We start from the raw sequence: 26,549 nt of genomic DNA on the forward strand, positions 1-26,549 counted from the left end.
GGATGGGCATCAAGCTCTCTGGGCTAGAGTCTAGGCAGTGGGCTTTTCCCCTTTTGAAGAGCTGGGCAGCATGCCCATGCTCTTTTGGCATCCCTCAGTACATTGAGATCCACCTCTGGGATCAGAAATGGACCTCATTTGGAGAAGCACTGCTCTCTTTCTCCTTTACCAATTGCCATGGCTGGGAAGCCTGCTCTTCCCTACCAGGAGGAGTGAGCTAGTTGGCTTGTTCTGCTTTCCCTCGTGCTCTTCTTTTGGGTTGTCAGTATTTGGGTTGTCCTAGCTGATCCAGGACAGCTTCTTGCAGAACTGAAACAAACCTTTGTGGGCATATTTTGTAATCTCCTGTCGTTCTTGGCTTTGGTCTTCCTGACTCTGTTCTAGAGCTGGGTCCCTCTGTTTTCCTTTGTCAGGTCCCTTTTTTCCCATCATTTATAATAGTACCCTTTTGAATTTGAACTCTGAACTTACATTGGTCTCTTTAAATTCCTTCTCCAGGAGCGTCTGGGTGGCTCAGTGGGTTAAAGCCTCTGCCTTCGGCTCGGATCATGATCTCAGGGTCCTGGGATGGAGCCCTGCTTTGGGCTCTCTGCTCAGCAAGGAGCCTGCTTCCCTTCCTCTCTCTCTGCCTGCCTCTCTGCCTACTTGTGATCTCTGTCTGTCTAGTGAATAAATAAAATCTTTAAAAAATAATAATAAATTCCTTCTCCAGTTCTTCCTTCTCAGGTTCATGCTGAGTTATAGGAGTGCACTTTTGCTTGAGGATTTGTCAAGCGTCTTGAGTCATCTTGCCTTTTCGAGTCTCAGACCTTTGTATGAATCTCTTTTCTCTGAATGACTTGAATCCATTCTTCAAGTTGTTCTCCTTGGTGGAGGTGTGGTTGGCATTGTGGGCCGAATAGTTCTTGACTGGAGGGCCTGCTTGTGCAATGCAAGACTTTTAGCATCCTGGCCTCTGACGGTGCCAGGGGTTCTCAGCAGCTGGGCCTCTAGAGGATGTTGGGAAATTGGGGTGGGGTGTGGTGTTACAATGCTTGGCATGTAATGGGCAGGGCTCGGGATGCTCAAGTGCAAAGTCCTGCCTGTATGGCGGCGCCACCCTGTTGAGAAAGGCTCTCCTAGGGCTGCCCAGCATTCCCTGGAGATTTATAGGGCTTGCTAGCTTGTTTGTTTGACTTGGTTTCTCTCACTTCTGCCTTGTTGTAATCACTTCTTCCTTGTTGGTTAGAATTATGCAAAGGAGGTTGCCTCTTCCGCTCTTTGGTAAGCTTAACTTGACAGCAAGGTAAATTGAGAGTTTATCTGATGACCAGCAATTGATAACCAAGCATTGGAGTCCTTGAGCCTCCCAGTTCTGCCAACAGGAGTGTCACCCTTCCTTTCTGGCAGAGGGTAGGAGGAATGGCATCCTCTACCTCAGTATGGCTTTTATCTTCGTGCATGTATCTCTCTTTTTAAGTAGGCTCCCTGGCCAGTGTGGGGCTTGAATTCATGACCCTGAGATTGAATCATGTACCGACGGAGCCAGCTGGAGACCCCAATGTTCATGTGTCTCTTGGTTTCAGAGCACCAGTAGATGCCCTCTCTGTACTCCTGCCCACAGTGCCCACTCCTTCCTCCCTTTTTCTTGAGCAAGGTGCAGGTTTTCACTCACAGTTTATCCTGGAGTCTCATCTTGCCATATTTGTGTAATTCTTTTAAAATTTACCTTCTTGGGCTTATTACTGATACATCCTGTTGTTAGTATGTGGATTTCTGAAGCCATAGATTATATGTACAGATTATTTTAAAACTAATTTTCTCTCATGAAAAGTGAATATGATCTCATTGGTTGTCCAGTTTCAGAGCTCTCTCTGGAATTGTTTTCCTGACTACTTTTGGTTTAAAACATTTCTGATAGCTTGGTAGGATTTGTGTCTAGCTGGGAATCTTTTTCTAGTATCTTGCATCAGGGACCAGAAGATCAAATACATGGAGAGCCTTTTCTATCCCAGAGTCTTTTTTTCCTCCCCAATACCCAGCTTCCTGTCCCTTTACTATCCTGATAATTAAGCAAGTATTTGAGCATGACCATGAGCTCCCGGGGCTTTTAGATCCCTGCCTTCAAGCTTGCCCTCATGGAACTTATATACTGTTCGGGGAGTGGGACAGAGTAGTCGTAGAGTGAGATTTATTTTTTCCCCATCCTGAAGGCTTCTTTGTCCCCAGGGGAGCGTTTCTGATGAGTCCTGGGCACTAGCAGGAAGACCAGATGGCAGTTGGCAGGTTGAGTGGTCTCTCAGGTTCCATGCTTTCCTTCCTCCAGGCTCAGGAAGAGGGGCGGGACCATGCCTTCTCCACTGCAGGGGCCACAGCCACTGCAACTAGCTTCTTTACAGAAGCTGAGTGTTGCTTAGAAATGGAGCTCCTCTCCCAGTGGCAGTGGCTCTCTCCTCTCACTGTGGAGCTTGTTAAAAATCCCCATTTCAGACTCCACCCCACAGTTGCTGGACCAGAATTTCCAGGGCTGGGGCCTAAGCCCAGATGGTTGTGGTGGGCAGCTAGGGTTGACAAGCGGCAGCACCCTGTGGGAAGAAACTTGGTCGGGCGTGTCGCCTGCCGTGAAGCACCGGCATGTCCCAGCTGTCTGTTCTGCGTGTTCATTTGATACACTTCTCAGCCCACTCCATGCCGGGCACACCACACATCCTCCAACTTAGAACCTGTGACCGTGGCTCAGTTCTCACTTCGTCTGGAATTATTTCCCCACGGGGCCTTGTAAACTGTTGCCGGTGTGGTGGGAATGTGGAGTGCAAAGGATCTTTTGGGCTTGAAGTAGAGGCTGGTTCAGAGCTTCTGTGTGTGCCGTTGTGGGCCATCGCATCACACAAGGAGGGGCTTCCCAGTTGCAAAAGGGTGCATGGGCTGGACCAACAAGGAGGAAGCCAGGGCCGTTGAGGAAGCTGTCCTACCTCCTCAGCTGGGTGGTGGTGCTCTAGGGATGCAGAAGAAGGTACCCAGGAGACTTGGAGGAGGCTTTTGTACCAGGAACGTGAGGCCAGGTTGGGATATTGGAGGAATTGTGTCACTGCAGGTGTCTGAGAATGGAGGAATATTGGGAAGGTGAGCAGGTGGGCGCACCTTGGGTCTTGGGTCATGATGCCTGCTGGAGGATGACTGGAGTTGTTGGAGAAGCGGTGGTGCACAGTTGAAAAACAAGCGACAGACTGTAGCCTAAAGACCTCTCAGGCAGGGCACTGAAGTAGTTAGTCCTGTGGTCATGCTTTCTGGAAGAAAGGCATTTGCTGCCTGGACTATTTGTATAATAATCCCTCATTTGCAAAGGGTTCTGTTATGTACAACATGGTTTCCCCTTCGTTGTGTTCAGCTCTGGGTCTTACTACCCCTCTTTTGAAGCTGAGGAAACAGAGGGTCAGTGAAAAGCTCCTGTCCCCCTCCCATCCCAGACTAAATAGTAGTTCTCTTCGCCACGTGTCCATGTGACACAGAGTTCTGAAATCACACTTACGCACTGGGTAGAAAACCTGGTGGGTATGCGTTTGCTCCTAGTCTTTGACATCTGACTCATAGCTTAATAAATCTTGGTTGGAAGAAATCAGGTCTGTAGCACCTTCCTTGCACCTCTGCTGCATGACTGCCCTGTGCAGGGGTCTGAGGGTGTTTAAACAGAGGTCTAGTGACCAGCCCAAAGAGGAGGTGATGTTGTCTGCAGAAGACAGTTACTTATCCCACTGAGTTCTGTGGGGTCACTGAAGTGGGGCCTGTCTTGGTCTGGGGCATGGGTTTGAGGGGACCACTGTGGCTCCAGGCCTCTTAACCAGACCAGTCACAGTCTAGTCCACACTCTGCAATTTGGTCATCAGTGGTTTTGGCACTTGGTTTAATTTGAGGGAGTCAGGAGGGATCTTAATGTGTGGTACTTTCCCCTATTTGACACCCCTTTATGCTTTGTTAATCAACAGGAGCTTGAAGAAATCCGCAAATGTGGAATGAAAAACTTCCGTAACATCCAGGTTGATGAAGCTAATTTATTGACTTGGCAAGGGCTTATTGTTCCTGTGAGTATTGAACACTTCCACTTCTTACCAGATTATTCTTCAAGGTGATGTGTGTGCTGGGCTGACCTCTCTGCTCCTAAGTAGGCTCTTAGGTGAGGCAGCCAAGAGATGTGCAGAAGTGGGCTGTCACTCTAGGATATAATAAGGCAGGGACTTTATCCTCGGGTGCCTGAGTAGAATCCCATCTTTGCACTGGTTTTGTAAGATTCTGGGGGGCCCCAAGTGTTCCACGTCTGTGGTTATTGCCCAGGGAAAGGAGTGTGTTTTTGTGCTCCTCTCTTCCCTGGCTTCTCCATGCCTGGCCCTGTTTGTCCAGACAGGGCTGCCTTCTCTGACCTCTCTTGGGAGATGGTGGCTTTCCCATCTAGATCTTTCCTTTGCTTCCCTGCCCGGTTTTGCATCTGTATGTCTAAGCCTCTGGACACTTGCGTTCCAGGCTTTATTCCTAGTACCCTCCAATATGTGCCTTCTTTTGGTTTCAAATCCCTTTGTCTAATGGCCTGCCTGGTCCCCTCACCCAGTGTCTTGTTTGGGGCTTCTGCCTCTACTTTCTGACCCCTACAGCTCCTGTTCCCTCTGCCTCACAGACTTCTGCCATCACATCGGCTCAGGCTTGCTCCTAACAATGGCCTTCCTGTGGCCTTACTGTCCTCTTGATTTATTTAGTGTCTGCTCTTTCTCCATCCTTTCATCTCCTCACCCCTTGAGAGCCTCATCCTGTACTAACTCCAGTTTGCAATCCCAGTTTCTCCCACCCTCCTAGAACCATCTCACAGTGAGCACATGGGTTCCCCTCTGTCCTCAGCACCTCAGCTTCAGCAGCCGTAGAGCCTGCTCACCTCTCCAGCCTTTGGAGCCCGTGCAGCCCCCGGTTCTGTGACCTTGTACCACTCATTCCTGTCTTGCTGCTGCTTCCTGTGAGCTCTCAGACATGGACCTTGTTTAGTCTCCTGCCTTTCTTTAGTGCTGTTTCTTGGGCCCCTGCTTCGTCCAGCATCATAGATGACTAGATTATTACTGTACGTGAAGGAGTCCTGTCCTTGCCTCTGTTCCTGCCCTCTCCCCAGAGCCACACCATCTGTCCATGAGGTGGCCTCACTTGGACACCGTGTGCCTTCCAGTTTCCCCAGCTCACAACCAGGACTTCATCGCGAGTGCTCCCTTCCTTCCTGTTTCTTCAGTCTCCACTGCCTCCTCTTTTCATCCCCACTTTCCCTGTGAGCCTCAGGCCCTTTTCCTGTGCCTGTCCCTGCACTACATTGTTGCGTAGAATCTTTCCTTATGGGCAGATTGACTACTTTGCCAAAGCAGAACACAGAACATGCTGACTCCAGAGGCTTTCTTCTTCTTTTTTTTTTTTAAAATTTTATTTATTTATTTGACAGATAGAGATCACAAGTAGGCAGAGAGGCAGGCAGAGAGAGGAGGGAATGCAGGCTCCCTGCTGAGCAGAGAGCCTGATGCGGGACTCGATCCCAGGACCCTGGTATCATGACCTGGCCAAAAGCAGAGGCTTAACGACTGAGCCACCCAGGCGCCCCAGAGGCTTGCTTCTAATGCTGATTATAGGTCATGCCTTTTTAAAAAGTCCTTGCAACTTGAACAGCAGATACTGGATTCATGCTTTATTTTCATGCTTGTTTGAATAATGAAGGAAAGATACACTGTGTAGTGTTTTCAGTACACACTCAGAAATTTTAAATGTGGGAGCATCCAATCTGGTTTTGAGGATGAGTGTTTAAGATTTCTCCAGGCTTGCAGATGGTGGGACTCAGGGCATAGTGCGTAGGTGGTAGAGAAGCCTCCTGGTGGGTAGGTTCAGCCAGTAACCCCAGGGCTTACCCGCTGTAGAGAATCGTTAGGTGCTAAGTGGAAGGGTGGTCAGGACCATCTGTCCTGTCCCTTTTCTAATTGCGGTTTTGTATCCTACTGACATTAGAAGAGTTAATCCATGGATCTGTTAAAAAATGACAAGAATGAATTAGATGGTTTTGAGTAGTCAGACTTGGGGCAGTCTCCCCCATGATGTCAGTGGCCTGAGAGTGCAGGTCAGCTCCAAGGGTAGGTGGCTGTCAGCAGTCTTAGCCCAGAGCATTTCAAGGTCTCCCTCTGTTGTCATGTTGGTGGAGCCTTTGCAATGGGCTGCGGTTTCATAAGTCCAAGGTGGAGACTGTTGTAGTAGAATGCAGCGTGCTTGGGTTGAGTCTCTAGGGACTGGCCAGGCCAAAGCCTCACTTTCCATTTAGTGGAAGCTGAGTCCAGAGACAGTAGGCCATAGCTACTGTCTCCCCATTCCACTGCCTCTTCCCATTTCTCTCTTGTGTTCTTACTATAGTCACTGCCCAGGGACCCTGGCTTGGTATAAGGAGTGTTTCAAGGAGGCAGTTATGGTGCTCTTGGCAACCGACCCCTCAACGGTCTTCACTAGTACCCTACACCTGGGCCTCCAGTCTTGCCGTACCATAGGGCCCAAGTCAGTAGGGGGAATCTTCTCCCCAGACTGACCTGGGGTACACCCAGCTGGGGTGAAGGCAGGGCCAGGCTGGTAAAGGCATAGTAGTCCAGACGCATGCCTTGACCACCTGGTCCTGGTCCTCTAGGAGTGGCTTAGTAAATACTGTAGCTCAGAGAAGGGGCAGATCCAGACTCACCAGAGAGGAAAGATGGGAGTGAACCAGATATGGTGCTTCCTTGAGGCATTTCACTGTTACTAAGGCAGTCAGGCTTATTCCCTTTAAACTCTTGTTTTTATATAAATTTTTTTCATTTGAAATTCAGAGGTGATAGCTAAGGAAGAAAATGATCTCATAATCCTACCGTGAAGAAATGCAGTAAGTTTTTGGGCACCTGCCCTTCAGGAGCTGGAGGCATGTGGTGAGCCTTCTTGAATTTCTCACCCAATGAGCACTTTCACTCTTCATCATCATTATTCCTCCTAGCCTTTTTAATGAACCATTTGATAGTTTCATAATTATCACGTATTTCCATCATTTAGTCATTGCCTTGAAACTTTGTGAATGTAACTTTTTTTTTTTTTTTAAAGATTTTATTTATTTATTTGACAGAGAGAAATCACAAGTAGATGGAGAGGCAGGCAGAGAGAGAGAGGGAAGCAGGCTCCCTGCTGAGCAGAGAGCCCGATGCGGGACTCGATCCCAGGACCCTGAGATCATGACCTGAGCCGAAGGCAGCGGCTTAACCCACTGAGCCACCCAGGCGCCCCGTGAATGTAACTTTTGATAACTGTACAATATCCCATAATACTTGTGTTATCATTCATTCAGTCATTCTTTAATTTTGAATTTTTTTCCATTTTTAAGATAATTTATCCATGAACATCTGTACATGAAAATTTTAGCATCTTTGTTTATTTTAGGTTTGATTTTTTTATTAAAGTTTTTATTTTTTTAAAGTAATCTCCATACCCAACTTTTTTTTTTTTTTTTTTAAGTTTTATTTCTTTATTAGAGAGAGAGAGCACACAAGTAGGCAGAGTGGCAGGAAGAGGGAGAGGAGGAAGCAGGCTCCCTGCTGAGCAGAGAGCCGGATGCAGGGCTCGATCCCAGTACCCTGGGATCGTGACCTGAGCAGAAGGCAGAGGCTTAACCAACTGAGCTCCCCAGGCGCCCCGTACCCACCATTTCTTAAAGTCCTCTCCATACCCAACTCAAAACCCTCCTGAGATTGAGAGTCGGATACTCTGCTGACTGAGCCAGGTGCCCCGTATTTTCTGTTTGATCTTAAGATAGCTGTAGTCTGGGCGCCTGGGTGGCTCAGTGGGTTAAGCCGCTGCCTTCGGCTCAGGTCATGATCTCAGGGTCCTGGGATCGAGCCCCACATCGGCCTCTCTGCTCAGCAGGGAGCCTGCTCCCTCCTCTCTCTGCCTGCCTCTCTGCCTGCTTGTGATCTCTCTCTCTCTCTCTCTGTGTCAAATAAATAAATTTAAAAAAAAAAAAAAAAAAAAAGATAGCCGTAGTCTGACTGGGAGGATGAGGGTTATATTATATATACCTATAAGCCAGCTTATTGTCAAGTTATTTCCCAGAAAGTTTGTGCCAGTTTATACTTTACAGGCACCGTCTGCCTGTGCTTGTCCTTGTCCGTTGTGGAGGTTTCTGGGTGTTATTAAAGTGGGCTCTGAATGGCAGTAGTTCAACCCCCAGGCTATGCGGTCTGATTGCCCCAGGTGAGAACCCTAGTTCTGCCTCTGACTGGTTTGGGGATCTCTGGCAGATTAAGCAGTTTGTCCTGGTATCCTCACATCTAAAAGGAGTACTCATCTCTCTGATTGTTGTCCAAGTTCAGTAAGTGCGTGTGTGTGTGAAGTGCTTAGTCTCACTCTTATTATTAAAGTCTTTGTGGGGCTCCCTGCAAAACTGTTGGTGGTATGTAGCAAAGAGCCTGTGAAGCAAGTATACGGAAAGAAATCATTGTGCCAGTGTGACAGGTGCAAAGATACTCAATTAGATTTATGTCTTAGTCCCATTCAGGCTGTTACAGAACAAAATACCAAATACTGGTTAGTTTAAAATAACAGAATTTTACTTCTCACAGTTCTGGGACCTGGAAGTCCAAGATCAGAGTGCAGGTCTGGGGAGGGCTTTGTTCTTGGTCACACACTTCCCATGTATCCTCCATGTGAGGGAAGGAGCAAGCTGGGTCTCTGGGGCCTGTTAAAAGGTGCCAATCCCATTCATGAAGGCCCTTTCCTAGTGATCTAATAGCTCCCTAAAGGCCCCATCTCCTAACACCATCATGTTAGGCATTAAGTTTTCAGTGTATGACTTTTGGGGCTACACAAACATTCAGACCACAGTAATGTGCATTTCTAATTTTGTCATTGTAGTTGAAGGTTTTGTTGACTGTTTATATTTTTCATAATCTGTTATCTCTCTGAGTTTTAGTATGCTGCTTTGTTGAATTGTAGGAATTCTGTATATTAGTCCTTTGTGTCTAGGAAAAATATTTTTCATCTTATTGTTTTCTTTCCTTCCTTGTTTATTCAAGAATTCTTAACTTGAAAGTTTCTCTTAAAATTTACGAATTTTTTTGCTTCATTAATTTTTTTTTAAATTTTATTCATTTATTTAACAGAGAGAGAGACCACAAGGAGTCAGAGAGGCAAGCAGAGAGAGAGGGAGAAGCAGGCTCCCTGCCAAGCAGAGAGCCTGGGATGCGGGGCTTGATCCCAGGACCCTGAGACCATGACTGAGCTGAAGGCAGAGGCTTAACCCACTGAGCCACCCAGGCGCCCAATTGCTTCATTAATTTTTTATTGTAAAATACATTTGACATAAAATTTGCCATTTGTGGGGTGCCTAGGTGGCTCAGTGGGTTAAAGCCTCTGCGTTCGGCTCAGGTCATGATCCCAGGGTCCTGGGATCGAGCCCTGCGTTGGGCTTTCTGCTCAGTAGGGACCCTGCTTCCCTTCCTTTCTCTCTGCCTGCTCCGCCTACTTGTGATCTTTCTCTGTCAAAAAAAAAAAAAAAATCTTTAAAATTTGCCATTTGTAAGTATACAATTCAGTGATATTATTTTCAAAATGTTGTGCAACCACCACTGTCTAGTTCCAAAATTTTCCATCACTCAGAGAAAATGTATCCGTTCACTAATAATACCCTACTTCCCATGGCCCCCCAACCCCTGGGAACCTCTAATCTACTGTTTATGAATTTAACTATTAGAGATGTTTTATGTAAATCATATAATACTTGTCCTTTCGATCTGGCTTATTTCTCTTAGCATAATTTTTCAGGGTCATCCACATGGTACCACAAACCAGAGCTTCATTCATTTTTTATGGATGAAGAATGTTCCACTTTGGGTTTTTTTGTTTGTTTTTTAAAAGATTTTATTTATTTATTTGAGAGAGAGACAGTGAGAGAGAGCATGAGCAAGGAGAAGGTCAGAGGGAGAAGCAGACTCCCCATGGAGCTGGGAGTCCGATGCGGGACTCGATCCCGGGACTCCGGGATCATGACCTGAGCCGAAGGCAGTCATCCAACCAACTGAGCCACCCAGGCGTCCCTCCACTTTGTTTTTATACCACATTTTGTTTATCCGTTCATCTCTTGATGGAAACTAGGGTGAAAAAAAGACACCAGGGTGTTTCTACCTTTCACAACTGTTGTGAACATTGGCATACACCATGTGTACTCTGCTTGAGTCCTGTTTTCAGTTCTTTAGGGTGTATATGTAGGAGTAGAATTGCTGAATCATATGGTAATTCCATGTTTTTAAACTTACTGAGGAACCGCCAAACTGATTTTCACAGTGGCTGCCCTGTGTACAAGCGTTCCAATTTCCCCTACATCCTCACCAACATTTGTTATTTTACTTTTTAAAAAAGGTATACCCATTCCAGTAGATGTGAAGATGGTATCTCATTGTGGGTTTGACTTTTTTTTTTTTTTTTTAAAGATTTTATTTATTTATTTGTCAGAGACAGAGGGAGAGAGAACGAGTGAGCACAGGCAGACAGAGAGGCAGGCAGTCAGAGGGAGAAGCAGGCTCCCTGCCGAACAAGGAGGCTGATGTGGGACTCGATCCCAGGACCCTGGGATCATGACCTGAGCCGAAGGCAGCTGTTTAACCAACTGAGCCACCCAGGCGTCCCGTGGGTTTGACTTTTTTTCCCCCCCTCATGACTATGTATGTTGAATATCTTTTCATTTGCTTATTGGCCGTTAGTATATGTTCTTTGGGGAAGTGTTAATTCAACCAAGGCCTTTGCCCTCTTTCCTTTTCTTTTTTTTCTTTTTTGAAGTAGGCTCCATGCCCAGTGTGGAATCTAGCATGGGGCTTGACCCTGAGATCAAGACCTGAACTAAGATTAGGAGTCAGACTCTTAGCACCCAGGTGCTCCAAGATTTAAGTTTTTTAGAGCAGTTTTAGGTTCACAGTAATGCTAAGAGAAAAGAATAGAGATTTCCTACATACCCTCTGGCCCCACACATGCCTAACCTCCCCCGTTATGGACATTTCTTACCAGAGGTATATTTGTTATGATTGATGAACCTACATTGTCACATCATAATCACCTAAACCTATTAGGGTTCATCGTTGGTGTTGTAAATTCTCTGAGTTTGGAAAAATGTATAATGGCACATATCCGTTATTGTAGTATCATACGGAGTATTTTCACTGCCCTACAATCCTCTATATTCTACTTTTTCATTCCTCCTTGCCCCTCTCCCCCACCCCGTTGCCCTATGCCCACCCACAGCAACCATTAATCCTTTTACTGTCTCCATAGTTTTGCCTTTTCTAGAATGCTGTTTGGTTGGAATCATACAGTATGTAGTCTTTTCAGCCTGGCTTCTTTCAGTTATAATCATATACAGTTAAGTTTCCTTCGTGTCTTTTCATGGCTTGATAGCTGCTTTCTTTTTCACACTGAATAATATTCTCTTGTCTGGATATACCACAGTTTATTTATCTGTTCTTGTTTGCGTCCAAGTTTTGGCAGTTATAAATAAAGCAGCTATAAACATTTTTAGTTGGGTGTTTGTGTTCTCCTTCTCTTTAAGTTATAGGAGTCCTTTATATGTTAGAGATATTAAACCCTTATCAGATAATGTGATTTGCAAATATTTTCTCCCATTCTGTGAGCTGTCCTTTCACACTTTTGGTAGTGTGTTTTTTTTTTTTTTTTTTTAAATTCACGTATAGTTGACACTCAATGTTACATTAGTTGGATAGTGTTCTCTGATGCACGGAAGTTTTTAATTTTAATGAAGTACATTTTGTGTTTTTTCTTTTGTTACCTGTGCTTTCAGTATTATATTTAAGAAATCATTGCCAAACCTAAGAAATACAGGTCTTCCCCTCCCTCCTCTTTTTTTTTTAAAGTGAACGCCACACCTCATGTGGGTGTTGGACTCAGAACACTGAGAGCAAGAGTCTCGTGTTCTACCCACTGAGCCAGCCAACCCCCGCTCCGTTTTCTTCTAAGGATATTTATATATATATATATATTTTTTTTTTTTTAAGATTTTATTTATTTATTTGGCAGAGAGAAGTCACAAGTAGATGGAGAGGCAGGCAGAGAGAGAGAGGGAAGCAGGCTCCCTGCTGAGCAGAGAGCCCGATGCGGGACTCGATCCCAGGACCCTGAGATCATGACCCGAGCCGAAGGCAGCGGCTTAACCCACTGAGCCACCCAGGCACCCCAGATATTTATATTTTAGCTCTTAAGTTTACTTGTCTTTGATCCATTTTGTTAATTTTTATATGTAAAAATTATATATGTAAAGGTCCACATTCCTTATTTTGCATGTGGACATCCAGTTTTCCCAGTACCATTTGTTGAAGAGACTGCTCTTGATCTTGGCGTCTCTGTCAGAAATCAGTTGAGCATATATGTGGGGGTTTATTTCTGGACTCAGTTCTATTCTGTTGGTCTGTGTGTCTGTCTGTTTACCAGCCACACTGTTTTGGTAGCTTTGTAGTAAGTTTTGAAATCAGAGGTACGAGTCCTCCAACTTTGGTCTTCTTTTTCTTTTTTACTTTCTTTTTTTTGGGGGGGTAAAGATTTTATTTATTTATTTATTTATTTAAGATTTTATTTATTTGACACAGAGAAATCACAAATAGACAGAGAGGCAGGCAGAGAGAGGGAGAGGGAAGCAGGCTCCCCGCTGAGCAGAGAGCCCGATGTGGGACTCGATCCCAGGACCCTGAGATCATGACCTGAGTCGAAGGCAGCGGCTTAACCCACTGAGCCACTCAAATATTTATTTATTTGAGAGAGGGAAAGAGAGAGCACAAGCAGGGGGAGCAGCAGAAGGAGAAGTAGGCTCCTGCCTGAGCAGGGAGCCTGGTACAAGGCTCGACACAAGGCTAGGATCATGATCTGAGCCAAAGGCAGACCCTTAACAACCGAGCCATCCAGTTGCCCCATACTGTTTTCTTTCTTTCTTTCTTTCTTTTTTTTTTAAAGTAAACCCTCTCCCCAACATGGGACTCAAACTCACAACCCCAAGATCAAGAGTTGGCATGCTCTACCAACTGAGCTAGTCAGGTGCCCCTTTGCTCTTCTTTTACGAGATTGTTTTGGCTGTTCAGAGTTCTTTGAGCTCTCATAAGAATTTTAGGATAGGTTTTTCTATTTTGTAAAAATAACACTTGGGATTTTGGTGGAGCTCACATTGAATCTTGAGATCACTTTGGGTGATATTTTCATCCGAATATTAAGTCTTCCAGTCTATGAACCCAGGCTGTCTTTTCATATATTTAGGTCTTTAATTTCTTTTAGCAGTGCTTTGTAATTTTCAGTATGTAAATTTTATATCTCTATTAATTAGCTCAGACTACCATAACAAAACACATAGACTGGATGGCTTAAACGACAGTAATTAATTTTTTCATGCTTCTGGAAGCTAGATGTCCTAGATCAGGGTTTGGCAAGGTCACTTTCTGGTGAGGACTCGTCCTGGCTTGCAAATGGATACCTACTTTGGGCTACCATGGAGAGGGAGAGGGAGAGCAAGGGAGTTCTTTGATGCTTCTTGTAAATATAGTAGGTTCTCCCCACCCTAACCTGCAGTTCAGTTGCCCATAGTCAACTGTGATCCCAAAGCAGGTGATCTTCCTTCTGACATATCTTCAGGTCAGTATAGTAGCCTGACACTATGTTAGCATGCTTACGTGATTTACCTTACTTCATCTGATCTGATGTCTACGTGATTCATCTTATATCATCTGATTGCATCATTACAAGAAGAGTGAATACAGGGACGCCTGGGTGGCTCAGTTGGTTAAGCAGCTGCCTTCCTCTCGGGTCATGATCCCGGGGTCCTGGGATCGAGTGCCGCATCGGGCTCCTTGCTTGGCGGGGAGCCTGCTTCTCTCTCTGCCTCTGCCTGCCTCTTTGTCTGCCTGTGCTCGCTCGCTCTCTCTCCCTCTGTCTCTGGCAAATAAATAAATAAAATCTTTAAAAAAAAAAAAGAAGAGTGAATACAGTACCGTGAGCTATTTTGAGAGAGACCACATTTGCATAACTTTTATTATGGTATATTGTTATAATTGTTCTATTTTTTTTTTGTCAGTCTCTTACTGTGCCTCATTTATAAATTAAACTTTATCATAGGTATGTATGCATAGGAAACAACATAGTATATAGAGAATTTGTTACTATCTATGGTTTTTTTTTTTTTTAATTTTTTTTTTTAGATTTTTAATTTATTTGATAGAGAGAGATCACAAACAGGCAGAGAGAGAGAGAGAAGGAAGCAGGCTCCCGGCTGAGCAGAGAGCCCGATGTGGGGCTCGATCCCAGGACCCTGGGATCATGACCTGAGCCGAAGGCAGTGGCTTAACCCACTGAGCCACCCAGGTGCCCCACTATCTATGGTTTCTGATACCCACTGTGGGCCTTAGAAAGATTACCACGTGGATAAAGGGGGACTACTCTACATTAATCCTGTTGGATCAGGGCTCCACCGTATAACCTCATTTAGTCTTAATTATTTGCTTACCCCAAATACAGTCACATTGGGGTTTGGGGCTTCAGTATATGATTTTGGAGGAAACACATTCAGTCTATAACAGCCTCCTTGATTAAATTTATTTCTAGGTATTTTATTCTTTTCAATGTTATTTTGAATGGACTTGTTAATTTCCTTTTTTGGATTATTTATTGTGTATAGAAATGGCACTGATTTTTGTGTTGCTTTTGTATCTTGCAGTTTTTCTGAGCTCATTTATTCTGTGTGTTAGGGTTTTCTACGTATGAGATCAGGTCCTCTCTGAGTATGGGTAGTTTTATATTTTCCATACCAGTTTGGATATCTTTTACTTCTTTTTCTTGCCTACTTGTCCTGGCTAGAAGCATCAGCACTTTGTTGAATTAAGTGGCAAAAGGAAGCATCCATGTCTTATTCCTGATTTTAGGGGGAAAATGCTCAGACTTTCACCATTGAGTATGATGTTGGCTGTAGCTTTTTATATATAGCTTTTGTGGTGTTCTCTACCTAGTTTATAAAGTGCTTTTTCCCTGAAAGTGTGTTAAGTTTTTGTCAAGCGCTTTTTCTGCATCACTTGAGATGACTGTGTTTTTTTCCTTTATTCTATTAATGTGGTGTATTACATTGACTGATTTTTTTTTTTTTTTTTTAAATTTAGGCATCCTTGCATTCCTGGAATGAATCCTACTTGGGGATGGTGTATAATCATTATATGCTTCTGAATTCATTTTGCTAGTGTTTTGTTGAAGATTTTGGCTCAAAACTCGTAAGGGATTTTGTAATTTTCTTATAGTGTCTTTGGCTTCAGTGTTAGGGTGATGCTGGCCTTATATAATGAGTTATGAAGTGTTCCCTCTTTGGAAGAGTTCTGGAAGGATCGGTGTTAATTCTGTACACATTTGGTGTAGGTTGTCAGTAAAACCGTCTGATTTAGGACTCCTCTCGTTGGGAAGTTTTTGATTGCTGATTCAGTCTCCTTAGTCATTACAGGTTTATTTCCATTTTCTTTTCGTGATTCAGTTTTAGTAGATTTAATGTTCTGAGGGTTTGTCCACTTCATCTAAGTTCTCGAGTTTGTTGTTGTACACAGCTGTTCATGGTACTCTCTTACAGTCTTGTTTATTTCTGTAAAATTGGGAGTAATGCTTCCACTTTCATTTCTCATTTGAGTAATGTGAGTCTCCTTTCTTTTCCTTAGTCAGCCTAGGCCAAGGTTTATCAGTTTCGTTGATCTTTTCCAAGAATCAGCTTTTGGTTTCATTGCTTTATCTCTTGTTTTTCTACACTCTGTTTCATTTATCTCCTCTGTAATTGTTATTTACTTTCTGCTAGCTTTGGGTTTCGTTTACTCTTCCTTTCTTCATTCCTTAAGGTGTCCAGTTAGGTTATTGATTTGAGATCTTCCTTTATTATTATTATTAGTGTTCACAGCTGTACATTTCTCTCTGAGCACAACTTCCACTCCATCCCTGAAGTTTCTGGTCTGTTTAAATTTTCATTCATCTCAAAGTATTTTCTAATTTCCCTTGTGTTTTTTTCCCCTTGACCTATTGTTTGTTTGTTTTGTTTTGTTTTTTAAAGAGTTTATTTATTTAACAGAGAGAGAGGTCATAAGTAGGCAGAGAAGCAGGCAGAGAGAGGGGGGGAAGCAGGCTCCCTGCTGAGCAGAGAGCCCAACACGGGGCTCACAACCTGAGCCGAAGGCAGAGGCTTTAACCCACTGAGCCACCCAGGCACCCCTTGTTTGTTTTTTAAGAATATGTTTGATTTTAAAAAAAAAAAAAAAAAAAAAAGAATATGTTTGATTTCCACATATTTGTGAGCTTTCCAGTTTTCCTTTTGTTATTGACTTCTGGTTGCCTTCCACAACGGCCAAAAAATATACTTTGTGTGACTTAATGTGGTTTATTGTGGAGAATGTTTCACAGGCACTTGAAAAGAATGTGTATTCTGCTGTTGTTAGAGTGTTCTGTGTATGTTAGGTCTGATTGGTTGTTCAAGTACTCCCATTTCCTTGTTGGTCTTCTCTCTTGTTCTCTTATTGAAAATGGGGTATTGGGGGTGCCTGGGTGGCTCAGTTGGTTAAACCACTGCTTACAGCTCTGGTCATCATCCCAGAGTCCCGGGATCGAGTCCTGCCTTGGGCTCTCAGCTTGGCAGGGAGTCTGCTTCTCCCTCTGACCTTCTCCGCTCTCATGTTCTCTCTCTCTCTCTCAAATAAATAAATGAAATCTTTAAAAAGAAAGAAAGAAAATGGGGTATTAAAATCCCCAAAGATTGTTTTAGAACTTATATTTCTTATATTTCTCTCTTCGTTTCATCAATTTTTGCTTCATGTATTTTGGTTCTTATGTTTCTTGTATATAGGTTTATAATTGTTGTGTCTTCTTGATGGATTGAACCTTTGTCAATATATAATGTCCTTTGTTGTATTCTTTTTTACTTAAAATCTATCTAGTTTGATATTAATATAGTCCCCGTAGCTCTCTTTTGGTTAGTAATTGCATGGAATATCTTTTTCCATCTTTTAGTTATTTTTTTTTAAAGATTTTATTTATTTGACAGAGAGAGAGATCACAGGTAGGAAGAGAGGCAGGCAGAGAGAGAAGGGGAAGCAGGCTTCCCGCTGAGTAGAAAGCCTGATGCAGGGCTTGATCCCAGGACCAAGGGATTATGACTGAGCTAAAGGCAGAGGCTTAACCGTCTCTTCTCCCAGGGGGCCCCGTTACTTCTGACTTCTTTATGTCATTGTAAAGTGAGTCTCTTGCAATCATCATATAGATGGATGGCATTTTCTTATCCATTCTGGTAATTTTTGTCCTTTTTAAAAAGATTTTATTTATTTATTTGCCAGAGAGCGCGCGCGCACAGGGTTAGGGTTAGGGTTAGCACAGGTGAGCACAAGCAAGGGGAGTGGCAGACTGAAGGAGAAGCAGTCTCCACGCTGAGGCAGCCACTGCTCAACTGCCAGTTGTCCCATCTCTGTCTTTTAAGTGGAGAGATTATCCATGTACATTTCAAGTAATTATTGATAAAGTGTTTGCTTCTGTTATTTATCTCTTTGTTTTCTGGGTGTCTTAAATGCTTTTGTTTCTAAGTTTCTGTATTATTGCTATATATGTTGATTTTTTGGTAGCATACCATTTTGATTCCCTTCTTTGCTTTTATGTGTACTTACTAGTTATTTTCTTAGAGGTTAACTGGCGGATTACAATTAACATCTTAATCTGTTAACAGCTTGGTTTGAATAATACTAGCTTAATTTTAATAGTTTTTTGTTTTTTGTTTTTGTTTTAAGATTTTATTTATTTGACAGAGAGAAACAGTGGGAGAGGGAACACAAGCAGAAGGAATGGGAGAAGGAGCAGCAGGCAGGCAGCCCGATGCGGGGCTCGAACCCAGGACCCTGGGATCATGACCTGAGCCAAAGGCAGACGCTTAACGACTGAGCCACCCAGGCCCCCCAATTTTAATAGTTTTTAAACACTCTTCTCTTATACATCTCTATTACCTTATTTTTACCAATACCATTTTTATTTCTTTTATATATATATATATATTTTTTAAATTTTATTTACTTATTTGTTAGAGAGAGAGTACAAGCAGAGGGAGTGGCAGGCAGAGGGAGAAGCAGGCTCTATACTGAGCAGGGAGGCTGATTTGGGACTCCTTCCGAGGACCCTGGGAGTGTGACCTGAGCCGAAGGCAGACACTTCACTGACTGAGCCACCCATGCGTCCCTACCTCCCACTTTTATATGGATACTGTTGTAAAGAGCAGGTAAAACCCAAAGTACAATAATCTATATTACTAGCTTTTATATTTTTCTGGTAGTTAAATTTATTATTCTTTATTTCTTCATATGGCTTTAAGTTACTGTCCTTTCATTTAGCCTGTTGGACTCTTGTATTTCTTTTAGGGAAAGTGAAGATTCTCCCAGCTTTTTATTTGTTTGTTTGTTTAAGATTTATTTATTTATTTGACAGGTAGCGAGAGGTAGGCTTCCTGCTGAGCAGGGAGCCGGATGTGGGGCTTGATCCCAGGACCCTTGGGATCACCACCTGAGCTGAAGGCAGATACTTAATGACTGAGCCACCCAGCCCCCCTCCCCCCAGCTTTTTTAAAAATCTGGGAATATTTTAATTTCTCACTCATTTTTGGAGGATAGTATTTGCTGATGTCTTTACCTCTCAACCCCTTGAATATGTCATCCCACTGCCTTCTGGCCTCCGTGGTTTCTAGTGAGAAATCATTCGTCTTACTGAGGATCCAAGAAATCACTTCTCTTTTACAGCTTTCGATATTATCTCTTTGTCTAGGCACCTGGGTGGCTCATTTGGTTAAGCATCTAACTCTTGGTATTAGCTGTAGATCTTGCTCTCAGGGCTATGAGTTCATGCCCAACATTGGGCTCCACACTGGGCTTGGAGCCTACTTTTTTTTTTTTTTTTTTTTAAAGATTTTATTTATTTATTTGACAGACAGATCACAAGTAGGCAGAGAGGCAGGCAGAGAGAGGGGGGGAGGAAGCAGGCTCCCTGCCAAGCAGAGAGCCCGATATGGGGCTCGGTCCCAGGACCCCGGGATCATGAGCCGAGCCGAAGGCAGAGGCTTTAACCCACTGAGCCACTCAGGCGCCCCTGGAGCCTACTTTAGAAAAAGATTATTGGGGTGCCTGGGTGGCTCAGTCATTAAGTGTTTGCCTTTAGCTCAGGTCTTGATCCCATGTCCAGCTGCAATTCTCCCATAGCCTTTACTTATTGCTTACATTGATGCTACAGTTAGCCAGTGCTGAAAGCTACAGATCAGCCTGTGACTTTGCCCAGCATGTAGCCTGCCCTAGGCATATGCATGACTTTCTCAATTCCCCAGTATCCCAGGGCACATTTGAAGGCCCTAGTTTTCCCCAGTTTCTCCTTGGCTTTTCCTCTTTGCTTTAGGAAGTCTATTGTACATCTCAGTCACTCTCTTTTCTCCAGTTGGCTGTGGGCTTTCCATTGCCTCACAGTGTTTTTGAGCAGGGCTGGGATTTTCCACCCTTGTGTGGATTCTGAGTTAGGCAAAACAAAGGTAAGCGCCGTGTAGTCAGCCCCTCAGGTTGCTCTAAGACCGGTTTGAACAGACAGACGCAGTAATTTCCAAGTAAGGTCTACTCTGCTCCCTCTGGAATCAGGGACCAGGGCCCCACGCTGGAAATAGAGGCTGCCTTCTTGCAGACTTCTTGCAGTCCTGCTAGGGAGCGGGTGGAGTAAAAGCGAGTAAAATTGCCGCAAAGCTTTCCTGCCAGTTTTCAGTTGCCTTTTTCTTGATTCTGCATTCATTCCGTTGCTGTAAACCTTGGATTGTTTTCCAGAGTTCATATGAAGTTGGTTCTGACAGTTTCTGTGGTTGTGGGTTTTTTGTTTCTTTGTTTTGTTTTATGCTTCTGTAGAAGGGAGTTTGGAGCTGCTTGCTTTGCCATTTTGCTGATGTTGCTCTCTAAATTTGTAAATTTTAATCAGGAATGAGTGGATTTCATTAAAGGCCATATTACTGTCAATTAAATTTTATGATATGGGTTTTTCAAAGTGGCCTGCTAATTACAAGTCTCTTCCTTTTCTGGATTAACCCCTCCTTCATCATGAGCTACTTTTAAAATATTCCATTGTAGGGATGCCTGGGCGGCTCAGTCGTCTGAGCATTGGCTCTTAATTTTGGCTCAGGTCGCAATCTTGAGCCATGGGATTGAGCCCTGCGGGGGGGCTCTGCTCATCAGGGAGTCTGCTTCTCTCCCTCTCCCTTGTCCCTCTCCACTGCTTGTGTGTGCGCACACACATACTCTCTCAAATAAGTTGATCTTCAAAATGCATTTTTTAAAAAATTAAGGTGAAAAAATAAAATACTCCATTGTGTTAAGTTTACTCTGTTTATATGTGAGATTGGATTGTGTGTTCTGTGTGCTAGTAGATTTGGGTAAATGGTCACATGGGCTTCGTGTATCATGAAGTAGAAATTTCATTTTTTTTTTCCTCCAATTTATTTATTTTCAGAAAAACAGTATTCATTATTTTTTCACCACACCCAGTGCTCCATGCAAGCCGTGCCCTCTATAATACCCACCACCAGGTACCCCAACCTCCCACCCCCCCGCCACTTCAAACCCCTCAGATTGTTTTTCAGAGTCCATAGTCTCTCATGGTTCACCTCCCCTTCCAATTTACCCAAGAGCACATACCCTCCAGAAATTTCATTCTTTTCCTGTGTTGTGAGTAGCTGATTTTTGCTTTTCTTGTAATTTCGCTTTTATGTTTTGATGTCTTCTGTTTTCTTTGATGTTTGCTCTTTGTCCTTTTCTAATTTTGTAATTTGAGTGCTTGCATTCTTTAAGGCAGGAATTCATTACATCTTTTTTTTTCCCCCTAAGATTTTATTTGAGGGAGAGAGAGAGAAAGAAAGAATGGGGGGGGAGCAGAGTTAAAGGGCTGAACTCGGAGCTGGACATGGGGTCCGATCTCACCACCTGGAGATCACTACCTGAGCTGAAACTCACAGTGGGATGCTTGACTGACTGAGCTGCCCAGGCATCCCAAGAATTCATTCCATCTTGAGTTCTGTTCTTGCCTAGGCTACTCCTGTCCCCTGTCATTTTCACCCTGAACTTGTGGTGCTGCTGCTGCAAGTTTCAGTTTTACCTGTTTCTCAGGTAAAGGTAAGCCATGCACAGATGGAAACAATCTAAACAATAACAGTAAGTCGTCTTCTGATTGCCTGTGCCTCAGTTCCTCATCTGTAAAATGGAGCTAATAAGTGCCTGCCTCTCACAGCGGGCAGGGGACTAAAAATAGTTGACAGTGCTCCTGGGCCTGGCACAGAGCAAGTGTTTACCTCAGCTAATGCTGTGGTTAATGCTCGAGTCAGCTGCCCTGGATGTCTTTGCCTTTGGGCTTCAGAACCACAGACTTGTGAGTCATCTTTGTATCCCTGAGGCCTTGTATATCAAAGGCTGCCTTAAGAATTGTTTTTAAAATGAAATGAAGGCCCTCTGGAGAGGCCTTGTACTTCCTTGTTTTTTCCCCTGCCAGCTGGTGGGAGAGGAAGCAGACTCTCTGACATGGCAGTTTCTCTGGCTTCCACGCTGGCTCCTGGGGCTCACTGCTCTCCTTTTGGTGCACACACACACACCAGGTTCTGGTGAACCCCTCTGGAGTAGTTTTGGGGATGGGCATGAGTTGCACTGATAATATCCTCTTTCAGAAACTGGAAGTACTTCTGTCTCTGTGCAGGCTTTTTCATTTCAGAAGTTCTTTGCAGCACCTCCCAGGCTCACCATCACATCTCCCCCACCTGGGCTGGATACCAGCCTCTTTGGAACAGCTTTGCCCCCTTGTCTCGTGCGCTGCACGTCAGTGCCCACCACCAGTTGACTCTAAGTTGGACTGTGGCTAGGGTACTTGAAGCTAATTGTTGAGTTAAATTCCTGTTAACCTTAGGGAGAGGCATCACATTCTCCCAGGAACATCACACCTCTTCCTGCTTGGGAAGCCTCTTCTACTTAAGGCACCCGTCCTCCTGAGTCTTCTCTGAAACTCCCCATCCCCTGGTCTCAGTGAATCACATCCTTCCATGTTCTCTGCAGTCACCGTTCATACTGGTGAGGTCGCTTTTGATTGCAAGTAAGGAAACCCCCAACTCAGCTTTGCTTCGAAAAGGGAAAGTTAACTGCTCCAGAAAGTCCTGTGGTGCATGCTCTGGGCTGGTTAATCCGGCAGCTCCGTGATGGGAGCAGGGACCTGAATTTGGCCTGTCCCTCTTCTCCGGTTCTTGGTTCTATTCAGCCTGACTTTCAGCCATTCATCACATAGTTGCTGCAGTACTGGGGTCTGCTGCAGGGCCCACAGTGGCCAGGGTAGGAAGAGGACCTTCTCTTCCCTTCATTTTTTTTCTGTCTCTTTGAACGGTTTTTTTGAGATAATCGTAGATTCTCATGTAATTATAGTAATAGAGATCGGCAGTACCTTTCACCTGTTGCATAACCGTAGCAGAGTATCATAACGAGAAAATAACAGTGATACAGTCCACTGACCTTGTTTAGATTTCTCCAATTTTAGTATGTGTGTGTTTTTGTCTGTGTAGTTTTTTTTTTGTTTTTTTTTTTTAAGGTTGTGCTTGACAGACAGAGATCACAAGAAGGCAGAGAAGCAGGCGGAGAAAGAGGAGGCAGACAGAGAGGAGGAAGCAGGCTCCCTGCCGAGCAGAGAGCCCTTGATCCCAGGACCCTGGGGTCATGACCTGAGCCAAAGGCAGAGGCTTTAACCCACTGAGCCACCCAGGTGCCCCTTGTCTGTGTAGTTTTTATCGTATGTGTAGTTTGCTGTGACCAAGAACAAAGACCCCATCCTGGAAGCTGTCCAAAGGCTGCCACATGTCATTATCCAGAACCAGGACACATGGCTTACCCCTGCCCCAATCCCAGCCCCGTCTATCACTGGTAGGAAAGTTCCACAATGGATGATAGTGCTGTCCAATTGGGATATCCTGTGAGTCACAGCTGTACTTTTAAGTTTTCTAGTATTTTTTAAAAATTCATTTTGGCATTCATTTTGGTAAAATAGTTTAGATAAATTATATTAAAAATATTTCTTAACACATAATCCGAATAATTATTACTGAAATATTTTAAATTCTTTTTTTGTACAAGGTCTCTGAAATCCAGGTAGTATTTTGCACTCATAGCACATCTCAATTCAGAAGACTTTCTCTTCTCTTCTCTTCCCTTCCTGCTCCACATGTGGAGCCCACTGTGGGGCTTGAACTCCTGACCCTGAGATCAAGACCTAAGCTGAGATCAAGAGTCTGATGCTTAACCAACTGAGCCACCAGGCGCCCCAGAAGAGTCACATTCCAAGTGTGCAGTAGCCACTAGCAACTGGTGGCTGCTTTGTTGGACAGGTTTAGACCAGTCAGGACTTACCTCTAGATCACGGTGAGGGAGCAGCATGACCACATACAAAACTGGGGTTTTGCCTGCAAAGAAATGAAGGAATGCCTGTTGGCTGACAGCTTGTTGGGGTGTGCTGTGACCTGCACCACATTACTTGGCCCCCCATCTTTTGGGGCACTTCTCACAGTGTGACTTCTGCTTTATTGTGGTATGAATATCTGTCTCAACAAGTTCTGGGTCAGGTAGACGTCTGTATCAGTTTCCCTTAACATTTCTTTTTTTTTTTAAAGATTTTATTTATTTATTTGACAGAGAGAAATCACAAGTAGACAGAGAGGCAGAGAGAGAGAGAGAGGGAAGCAGGCTCCCCGCTGAGCAGAGAGCCCGATGCAGGACTCAATCCCAGGACTCTGAGATCATGACCTGAGCGGAAGGCAGCGGCTTAACCCACTGAGCCACCCAGGCGCCCCTCCCTTAACATTTCTTGCCCCTAGCACCAATATGCACACATAGTAGGCACCCCCCCAAACAGTTTGTAAATTGAACTTGTAGTTACCCAAAACCAGTATTTCTCAGTGCAATTGCATTATGAACTGCATTTTGGTGTGTGCCTGTGGATTTTCTGTGTAGGATTGTCCTTGTTTCTTGTCCAGTAGGTGCCAGTGGCCAGTTTTGTCATTGGGACAATGTAGGGACACCCTCAGGTATTTCTCTCTCTTTCAGGATTCTATTTATTTGAGAGAGAGAGAGAGCACTAGCCAGCTGAAGGGAGAGGCAGACTCCCCACTGAGCAGGGAGCCCAAGAAGGGGCTCTATCCCAGGAGCCTGAGATTATGGCCTGAGCCTGATATTATGGCCTGAGCCAAAGGCAGACATTTAACTGACTAAGCCACCCAGGCGTCCCTGCTCCCCTCTCCCCATCCCCTGCCCAGGCATTTATAAACCTGTGAGGGAGGAATAACACTACCCTTAGTTGAGAATTACTATTTCTGTGTTAGCTTTGATTTGGGCAGGGCAGGGGGTTGGCAGTGGCGGGGGGTGGGGGGATGATTTATTTATTTGAAGCAGAGAGCAAGAGTGCGTGAGCGAGCACGCGCACTTGCACGAGCAGGGGGAGGAGATAGAGGAAGGGAGAGAATCTCAAGCACACTCCCTGCCTAGCGCAGTTCCTGATGGGGGGACTCGATTTCAGGACCCTGAGATCATGACCTGAGCCAAAACCAAGAGTCGGATGCTCAGCCAACTGAGCCACACAAGCGCCCCAGTTTTTTTTAAAGTCTTGTTGAGATTCACAAACCATGCATTTCCTCCTTTTAAAGTATACAATTTGGGGGCACGGGTGGCTCCGTCAGTTAAGTGTCTTCCTTTGACTCAGGTCATGGTCCCAGGGTCCTGGGAATGACCGTCACAGTCAGGTTCCCTGCTGAGCAGGGAACCTGCTTCTCCCTCTGCCTCTCCCCTTGCTTGTGCTCTCTCTTTCACACTCTCTCTCAAATAAATAAATCTTTTTCAAAAATAAAGGGTACAATTGAGTGGATTTTAGTATATTCACAGAGTTGTGCCACTATAACCACTATTACAACATTTTTCATTATTCCCAAAAGAACCACCCCTACCCATAGCCATCACCCTCATCCCCCTAGGCCTAGGCAATCAAAAAGCTACTTTGTCTCTGTAGCTTTAGCTTATTTTGCATATTTCATATAAATGGAATCTTACAATGTATGACCTTTTGTGTCCGGCTTCTTTCCTTAGTGTAATGCTTTCAGGCTTCACCCATGTTGTAGTGTGTATCAGAAATTCATTCCTCTTATTGCCAAATAAGTTTCCATTATAATGGTTATATTCTGTTTACCTATCTATTCGTCAGTTGATGGGTATTTGGATTGTTTCCAGTTTGGGGCTGTTAAAAATAATGCTGCTGTGAACATTCACATACAGGTTTTTATGTGGAATATGTTTTCATTTCTTATGGGTATTTACCTAGGGGTGGAGTTGCTGGGTTATATGGTAACATTATGTTTAACCATTTGAGGAGTTGCCAGACTGTTTCCACAGTGGCTGCACCACTTACATTTCTACCAGTAGAGTATAAGGGCTCTAATTCCTTATATATCTGCCAACACTTGCTACTGTCCATCCTTTTCGTTACAGCCTTCCTAGTAGGTGCAGAGTGGTATCCCACTGTGGTTTTGATTTGCATTTCCCTGATGGCTAATAATGTGGAATATATTTTCCTGTGTTATTGGACATTTATATATCTTTTTTGGAGAAATGTCTGCTCAAGTTATCTTGCCAATTTTTAAAATTGGGTTATTTGGGCATATGCGTTTTTATTTATTTTTTTTAAATTCAGTTGTAATTAGCATATTATTTATTTTTATTTATATAATTAATTAATTAATAGAGACACACAGCGAGAGAGGGAACACAAGCAGGGGGACTGGGAGAGGGAGAAACAGGCTTCCTGCTGAGCAGGGAGCCTGATGCAAGGCTCGATCCCATCATGACCTGAGCCAAACGCAGATGCTTAACAACTGAGCTACCCAGGCACCCCTAGCTTTGTTGTTGTTGTTTTAAATATTTTATTTATTTTTTTTAAAAGATTCTATTTATTTATTTATTTGACAGACAGAGATCACAAGTGGGCAGAGAGACAGGCAGGGAGAGAGGGGGAAGCAGGCTCCCCACTGAGCAGAGAGCCCCATGCGGGGCTCAGTCCCAAGACCCTGAGATCATGACCTGAGCTGAAGGCAGAGGCTTAACCCACTGAGCCACCCAGGCACCCCCTAGCCTTGGTTTTTTAAAAAAGCAGTAATATCCGTTTTTCTTTCTTTCTTTCTTTTTTTAAAGATTTTATTTATTTGAGAGAGAGAGAGTGAAAGAGAGAGCACACAAGCAGGGGGAGTGGCGAGGTGGGAGGAGAAGCAGACATCAGGGAGCCTGATGTCATGCTCAGTTTCAGGACTAGAGATGGTGAGCTGAGCCAAAAGCCAATGGTTAACCAACTGAGCCACCTAGCTGCCCCTCAGTTTTTCTTTCCTAAAAAGAACTTGTTTTATTTCTATGTGAATGACCTGGAATCGACTCCCTGCCTCCTAGATT

At 44.2% G+C, this 26,549-nt stretch overlaps 1 protein-coding gene across 1 annotated transcript in view; it reads left to right on the top strand.

Annotated features, from left to right (window-relative positions):
• The window catches only part of UBE2L3 (ubiquitin conjugating enzyme E2 L3), a 59,628-nt gene that overhangs the window by 15,375 nt on the left and 17,704 nt on the right, over positions 1–26,549 (top strand). Inside the window, exon 2 of the mRNA XM_044243778.1 lies at positions 3,963–4,058. Coding sequence (XP_044099713.1) covers positions 3,963–4,058 — 96 coding nt within the window. The remainder of the gene's footprint in view (positions 1–3,962; positions 4,059–26,549) is intronic.

This window comes from Neovison vison, chromosome 3 (genome assembly GCF_020171115.1).
Source record: "Neovison vison isolate M4711 chromosome 3, ASM_NN_V1, whole genome shotgun sequence".
Taxonomy (NCBI): Eukaryota; Metazoa; Chordata; class Mammalia; order Carnivora; family Mustelidae; genus Neogale; species Neogale vison.